The sequence below is a fragment of the Pinus tabuliformis genome, chromosome 7, assembly GCF_031772625.1.
Source record: "Pinus tabuliformis cultivar Carrire ecotype Pingquan chromosome 7, CPIR1, whole genome shotgun sequence".
NCBI classification, from domain to species: Eukaryota; Viridiplantae; Streptophyta; class Pinopsida; order Pinales; family Pinaceae; genus Pinus; species Pinus tabuliformis.
Genome location: NC_142293.1, coordinates 240,917,759 through 240,926,380, shown reverse-complemented (window position 1 = coordinate 240,926,380; position 8,622 = coordinate 240,917,759). Strand labels below are relative to the sequence as shown.

Genomic DNA, 8,622 nt, shown 5'->3' with positions numbered 1-8,622 from the left:
ACAGGCATATGGCTTGTGGAGTGTTCTCATTCCTTAATGAGTGAATGTATGGTGTTGCCCTACCTTAAGGGTTTGATCAATAAAGAAGCATTTCTATCTTATTGTTTCTGGGCTTATTTCCATTATCATATATTTCTGGGTTAGATCTACAACAGATAAAAGGTTGTGAACTGCTCCTCAGAGTCCTTTTTATCATTGAGGCCTCTGTTTTCTTCATTTTCCTCTATTTTTCCTTCAATTTTCTCCTCATGCAATCTAACCTTTCACCTTCTTTTTCTCCTATTTTCCTTTATTTCATAAAACAATTCCCCCAAAATCAATTATTTTCAATGCAAGAAGCCATATGTATATGCAAATAGATACACAAACATATATAGAGAAATTAAATTTTATAAATGCACTTTTGACTTTTCTATACGTGTGACTTTTGTAATTGCACAAAGATATATCAACATGCATATCTAGAAGCCACACATGTAGATGAGGAAGCACATATAGGAAAATATTTATAAAAGCTTATTGTCATATTTGTTGTTCTCCTAATACTTCAAATTTTTATAGGTACTCTATAAATGGGAAAGTGGGATGAAATTATGGAGTTGGACACTGAAAACCTAGAAGATATGATAGAATTTTCTGCTAAAGATCTAACATGGAATGAAATTGAAGGGGATCAAATAGCTATTATTCCTTATAGTCGACTGGATGATTTTATAAATGGAGAGAAATCAGATGAAGATGCTCCCACTCAATTTGTTGTTAGTACAAATCGATCTAAAAAGGTGGAGGATGTTATATGTGCTCGCATTAACACATATATTGAATATACCATGTGAGTCTTTATTTGTTCAATTGATTAGATACATCTAATTCAAGTTCAAATGAAGTCAAAATGTGTAGACATGTTTTCTAATTTCTTATCATTGTTTTTATTTAGTTATTGGTGTGCATATGGTCTTGAGTCGACATGTAGATATGTACGTGATGAAAATACAAATAATCGAAAAGGATCAACAACAAAAAAACGGAGTCCACGCCAAAGCATAAAAGTTGGTTGTAGATGTCACTTCATCATGCATCGCCTTTATGTGCGTCCAAATGATGCTATTATAACATACACTAAGTGTAGACATTTTGATAAATCTGGTGCTTTCTGTCATGGAAAGAGTGCAGTGGGAAGACCTCAAATGTTCAAGTATGCGCCACATGTATCCTTCGATTTACGAGCTAGTGTGTGCAGTATGGTTGAAGATGGTTTTAATGTCACAATGATTTGGGACAAATTAATGTCTGATGTGGAGAACCAATCTGGCGAGCTATTTACAGGGGTGGGTCAGGACACTTTAATGACTAGGATGGATATTTCTAACATTTACAATAATATTAGACAAAAGGAATATATGAAGGATGACAATGATCCAACAAGTGTCGAGTGTTGGTACAATCAGTTTCTAGATAGTTTCTTTTTCTATCAAAAACAAGATGTTGTGCAAAACATACCATTTATTATAGGCATACAAACACATTGGATGCGTTCCATGATGGTGACACATTCACAAAACAACGCTATGTCAATGGATTCTACATTTAGTACGAATATGTATGGGGTGCGTATTATCAATCTTTTGATTCCTATAGTGATAAAAAAGAAGTCTTTTTTTTAACATAATACTTATAATAATGTGTTTTGAATGTAGTATCAACTCTATACCTTAATGGTATTCGAAAAACATCGTAATGGTGTCCTGGTGGCTTGGGTGATTTCTTCACGCAATACCACAGATGATATTAAAAATGGTTGGCAGCTTTATTTGCAATGGGAATGAAAGAGCGTCAAGATTGGAATGTAAAAGCATTTATCACAGATGATGCTGCTGCTGAGATTCAAGCATTAAGGTACCATATTTTTTTTTTACAAAAGAAACATGAAAAACATATTTCATTCATAATTTACTTTATTCTAATGTTGTACCATTTAGGTGTCTAACTAATTCCTCCATCCTATTATGTGTATGGCACGTCCATCGAGCATGGGTGAAAAATGTTGGAAGCAAAGTTAAACGCAAAGAAAACAAAGTCTGCATTTTACGTTCTTTAGGGAAAATCATGCACTCATGCAAGGATGATGAGTCAGTACGAAAAGTTGTTGCAGGAATATTTTCTAAATTTAGTGAAGAGGAACATTTTTTGAAATATTTTGACACCACTTGGATATCTAATGATAAAATATGTAAGTGTTATGCAACATCATATCATGACTATTAGTCTGTAATTGAATGTTTTCAGTCATTATCTTATAGTTGATAATAATTTGTGGTCATTACCTTTTGCAGATATGTGGGCAAAAGCTTATCAGAAGTTTCCACATTCTAATCAAGACACAAATAATTCAATTGAGTCCTACCATATGCATCTAAAGTATAGGTACTTATATGAGGCAAATAATGCTTGCCACAAACATGTGGATTGGCTAATATTTGTGTTGTTGAAAAAAGTTGAACTATATTATATTCACAATCAACGTTTAAAAGAAGCAGGAGTTATAAGGCCTACAAAGTGTAAGAAACAAGAGACTCTCTCAAAGTCTAGAGCAAATCAGATACGAGATGAAGATTGTCTGCATGACCCTAAGAGTATAAATGAATTTATGGTTCGTAGCCAAAATAAGGATACTCCTCATACCTGGTATAATGTCATATGCACAGGGTCCGAGTTTAATTTTTGTAGTTGTGATTGGGCATTGAATGGAAATGTTTGTAAGCATATCTTCAAAGTTCAAATGTGGGCCAGTGAACACGGTTTGGACTTTAACATGTTGCCAAATTTTTCTAGTCCAATTACTGAAAGTCATAGATTTTTAGTTGATTTAAATCAAGCAGGTACAATGAGCTCATTGTCAGAAGACCAATCAAGCATTCACCATGTGCCTATTTTATCAGAACCTATTGATTTTGCAACTACGCCACTCACAAATTCAATCTTTGAGATTGAAAGATCAAAAGTTGTACGTGCATCAATCAACAAAAAGCTAATGGATATATTAAACAATTTGCCTACAAAATTGGAGAGTTTAGAAGAAATTGATAATGGCATTGATGAGATGTGTAGCACATTTAGTGAAGAGACAAATAAAATTTTTGCTATTGTGATGTCTCCATCAAGAATTATGACTAAGAGAAAACATAGTTTTTTGAGCCCACAAAGTAAAAAGATACGACGTGGTCATGAAAGAAATTCAAGGAAGGAAAAACCACAATTTGAAAAGGTTGGGCGAGTTCGCTCAAAGTCAAGGAAGAGCATGGAAAAACAAATGAAAGTACTTTCTTTAAAAAAACATGGAAATATTGAGGGATCTACATCTCAGAATCAACAAAGGCATGTTCGACAATTATTTTCTGATGATATTGTCAAGGGTTCAACAGGTACACATTTATAAATTATTGTTGTTTATTTATATAATTGAATGAATTCTTATCTAATTAAATATTTAGTGCACTATGTCATGCAATCAACTCTAACTTTATTTTTTCGGGACGTGGTTTCTGATCAAATATCAATCAAATTATGTAGCAATTCAAGAAATTGGCACAAACATGCCGACAAGCCCATTGATTCCAGATTTGAACATGTGAAGTTTGATGAAAGGTAAATTTAATATCGAAGTTAATAATTCCAGTGCAAGGATAGAATAATCATGGACAAATGTCAGATTCCTCTAACCACACTTACATGATGTTAGTTGGGGAAAAATGTTACTCCTTTTGTTATCATTTTCTATAATATTTGAATTCAAATTAATAACATATCTTAAATTCATATATGGGTTTGATTGATCTTACACTCATAATATGTGGGAATTAATTTTTTCTTAGTAATATTCAGATTTTTTTTACAATGCTAAATATTTTCTTTGTTAATGTTTTTATTGTCATGCAGTTCTGGACATTGAAGATGCGCCAAGGCTGATGTTTTTGATAGGGGAGTGGGAATAAACTTCGATGAGAATAAATTCAGAGGCCTATGAGCCATTTTACAAAGTATTAGTGTCTTTATTTTTGAAACAAAATTTCCAATGAAATGTAATGAACTATTTTTTGAAATGAAATGAACTATTTTTCCAATGAAATGTAATGAACTATTCTTAGAGGAGGCTTAGTTTTAAAATTCAGTTCTTGTACTAAATATTGGTGTACTTTTAATGTCAACATTGATGTCAAATGGTAATATATGCACTGCGGTTTATTATGGTTTGTTATCTATTTAAGGCGAATAGGAAATTCATTTCATGTAAATTTTTATTATTAAACAATTATATGATGAAAATTACTAGTTCTTTTCAATAGATATGGAAGATATTCCCCCCCTCCCACTTAAAAGATCAATATAAAAAGAATCTATTTTACCTACACATTAATGTGATTACTTTATATATTTATTTTATATAGTAATTTTTTTATTTTATTTAGTATTAATATTAATATTAATTATTGCTTTCGTCATGTAATGTTACATTAAGATAAATAAAATAATAATTACATAAAAAATTTAATAATGGAAATTATTCAATATTGAACATAAATATTAATAATAATAAAAAAAACCATTTCAATATCACCTATAAACAAAATACTTCAATGTCCATCGTAGATAACATAATTAGATAGATAATGTAACTGGCACTAAAATATTTTAATTTCATCCATATGTGCTACTTCTACTTTTTAGTAGAAAGATGATGTGTAACCTTCACCACTCAACATGGAGATTATATAATATCTAAAATGTAATTGATATTACAACCAACCATGGATGAGATGTGTAAAACTTTGAAACTTTGATTATAAACAAGGAGCAAATAATATAGATGATCAATATTATAAGAATATTTTATATTCTAGAGATAAAAACTTTTTTCATGTATTGACATTTAGATTTAAATTAACAATTATTAATACTTTTTATATCAAACAAGTACATCAAACAAAATATACATCTTTAAATACATATATTATATACAATATTTCAAAAATAAAAACCATGTCTATATACAAGACTTTCATCTAAATATACACAAAGCTTAATTAAAATTCCATAATCATTATAATGAATAAATAGTTAAAATGTTTTTAAAAGTTGAGAAGAATGTTAAAAACTTTAAAGCATAAATTAAATAGAATTTCTCTATTTTATCTTTAAATTGAACATCAACACCATATAATATTTGTATTGAAATCAATAAATAATCTAATATACATATTTTTGGAATATTCATTTTAATAAATAATATGGATAATACTTTTTATTTTAATATTATATATTATTTAAAAGATGCAAAAGTAAATTTTAGTACATACAATTCTGGTATAATATATAAATAAAATTAATAACATATCTTAAATTTTATATATGTTTGATTTAATTGTAAGTTATATATATTACATTAATTATATAAGTTTGATTATATAATTTTTATTACAAATTTTATATTGGATAGATGAAAATAATTATTATATATAATAATTCCATAGAAATTTATATAAATTAAAATTAAAATTTTACAATTTTTTTTGGTAAGCTTGGTTGGATTATATTTTCATCATGTCCAACTTCTCACCCCAATCCGCCGATAGCACAATATTTGAACCCAAAACTTCAATTGAGCTCTCCCAAAGAGTCTTTACAAATTAAATTATTAAAAGGTTAAAAAAGACTAGAAAAAATAGTTTTATAATAAATTTTTATTTTAAATTTGGAAGAAATTTTAAAATATAATTTAATAAAAACTTTGAAAATTGAGTATAGACAACCGTGCTATTTTTAAAATTTAATTAGAAATGAATCTCCACCCCACAATTTTTTATGAGACTCTTTTAAAATTTAAATAGAAATGAATCTTTGCCCTACAATTTATGAGACTCTCTAGATTTTATGGATGATGGAGTCAACCATTTGACAATGTGTAGATGTTTGTGATAGGGAAGCAGGCAAATGGTAATATATGCACTACTCTGGTTCACTAGGATTTGTTATTTGATCTACTATGATTTTTTGAGAATAGGTAAAGTCTTATAGAATTGGTTTGTTATAGCTATATGGTGAATGGAGAAATTCATTTCATATAGTTTTTTTGCTAAGGCAAGAGCGGATAATTCTATTCAAATTTATAAAAAAGAAATAGTATACAAAAGGCTTAAGCCCACAACTAGCCGTTAGATCTGGATTGAAAGATCCAGCAGCTAACAAACAAATCGGGTGGCTAACAAGCACACTGTTACCAAGTAAAACGGACCCGATGGAGTCTTTAGATCTTAATTGAAAAATCCATCGGGTCCATTTTTCACATAACCAACGTTTAGTTTTTCCTCCCGAAATCCATCGAAAACGCTTGATTCCAGATGGAACGTGCAAAGAGCTTGAGCAATAACCCCCAAAACGAACCCACCAACTAGATCGGTAAATCATGGCCATAGGTTGAACGCGATTGATCCAACGGTTGCAAATCACATCGCGCTGCCTTAACCCACCGAAGTTTACTGCGCGATGAGGGGTGGTATTTCCTCCCCACTCTCAGCCACGTGTTGCGTGGTGAGTGGAATCGCACCAAAATGAGAAAAACTGCTTCCAGCCTGAAAGCGGTGCGATACATCGGAAACCGCTTCAAGGGTGGTAAAGTCACTGCTGAAATAAAATGTGGTTTTGCGGCTGCCGCGGAAGACTGGATTCCGGTGCCCGACCAAAGGAAGATGAAGCTCCCTTTTTCCGGCCATCTCCCTGACATTTCTGGTACGCTGTTGCCATTCAGATACCTGCACTCCAAAAGCATTCTTACAAGTGTCATAATACTGCAAAAAAGTCAATCAGGTCCCGTTTCCGTGGCCCTGTTTCGGAAAATCTTATTGTCCTCTTCCACTTGAGCACAACACTGCTCCTTTAATCTGTTCTGAGACATCTCTCGCCATATCAACTTGACCCTGTTTTTAGTGCATACTACTCCTTGATTGGCCATCATGTCTGCCAATTTATTGGTCGTCCTTCGGACATGAGTGAAACTCACTATGCGTAGATCTTGGAGGTGAATTTGTATCCTTTGAAAGACCTGGATTAGCCTCCAATGACTTGAGACTTTTTCCGGCTCTGTTCCACAACATATTCTTTTAACCGAGTTAATGATCAACTCAGAATCGGCTTCAATAATAGTGTTCTAGAGATTATCCTGCTTCAGGAAATCTAAACTCTGTTCAAGAGCCATTAATTCAGCCATATTATTTGTAGCTCTTCCCAGATGGCAATGGAAGATAAAGAGAATACATCCATTCTCATCTCGTAGCACACCTCCAAAACCAGCAAGACCTGGGTTGCCCTTTGAGGCCCCATCAATGTTGAATTTCAGAAAACCCTAAGGGGGAGGATGCCAATAATCTGGCTTATTAGCAGGATTCATAACCTTCTTGACCATCCCCTGTGGAATAAGCCCCTGCATCCCCAGCCGACGCAAAATCTGCATCTCTATTTCAGAAGGAGGGTTTTTTGGGGAGTTTTGCACAATAGTGCCCACCGTCTCTTTGAGCTGTCTTAAGATCCTCTCAAAAATGAGATGGGTGGTGCTGTGAACATTTTTGAAAATTCTATTGTTCCTTTCTTTCCAAACATTCCAAATTATGAAGCTTGGAATTAAAACCCAATCCAGGCGAAGAAACTCATACTCAGAGAAGTTTCATCTCCAGTTATTTAGGGTATTGCTAATGCTTGCTTTGTCCTTGTCTGCCTGTTGAAAAATTGTGGTTAAGGTGTCCCACAACCTCGAGGTAAAGATGAAATCATTGAGAAGGTGTTTCATTGTCTCCTCTTGAGCTTCACAGAGTTAGCATCTAGAAGGTCCCAAAACACCCCTCTTTCTAATATTGTCCCAAGTCAGAATTTTTTTATGATGCACCAACCACATGAAGAGTTTGATTTTCATCCAACCTTGCTCCTTCCACAGGTTCTACCACACTTTGTCTGGTGCATTGGAATCCCGCTCAAACAATATCTTTTTGGCCTCAATATTGAAGGTGCCTCCTTTGTTGTTGCCCCATCTGAGTTGGTCATGCCCTTCTGAAACAAAAATCTTCCTTTGTTCCAAAATAGTCAGTAGTGCATCTGCTTTTGCTTTCAAGTGGTTATAATTCCCAAATTCTAAATTCTTCCAGGTTCTCCATTTGTCTTCTGTACTGGTTTGTTCCCAAAAATCTCTAACCCTTAAAAGCCCTTTGGTGTCAGTTTATCTCTTAAGATCCAGAAAGTCCTCTCTTAACAGTGTAGGTTCTTGTTGCCATTTATCTTCCGATAACAAAGCCAGGTCTCCTTCTCTGATCTCCCAAAAACTGTTTTTCTGCACTAAGTCTTTTTTCTCCCAAGCCTTATTCCAAATGTGGGATCCTTTTATGCTACTTGTCATCCTTATGTGATCATTATCTTGCCAAGTGCTGGCATATTTCTCCTTCCAAACACTAGCCCATTGAGCCTTTGGTTCTTTCACCCAATGCCACCATAATTTTGCTCCTAGAGCCTTGTTGAGTACATCTGGATCATCCAGTCCAAGACCGCCATGGGTTTTCGGTTTGCAAATATTATCCCAGGCTA

General features: G+C 33.0%; 1 protein-coding gene across 1 annotated transcript; it reads left to right on the top strand.

The window, feature by feature from the left end:
• Positions 1 to 572: 572 nt before the first annotated feature.
• LOC149246755 (uncharacterized) lies at positions 573 to 3,992 on the top strand. The gene is made up of 6 exons (XM_089442457.1): positions 573 to 832; positions 938 to 1,434; positions 1,806 to 1,896; positions 1,980 to 2,230; positions 2,334 to 3,422; positions 3,937 to 3,992. The coding sequence occupies exons 1-6, from the start codon at positions 573 to 575 to the stop codon at positions 3,990 to 3,992; spliced, it is 2,244 nt and encodes a 747-aa protein (XP_089298583.1).
• Positions 3,993 to 8,622: the final 4,630 nt, after the last annotated feature.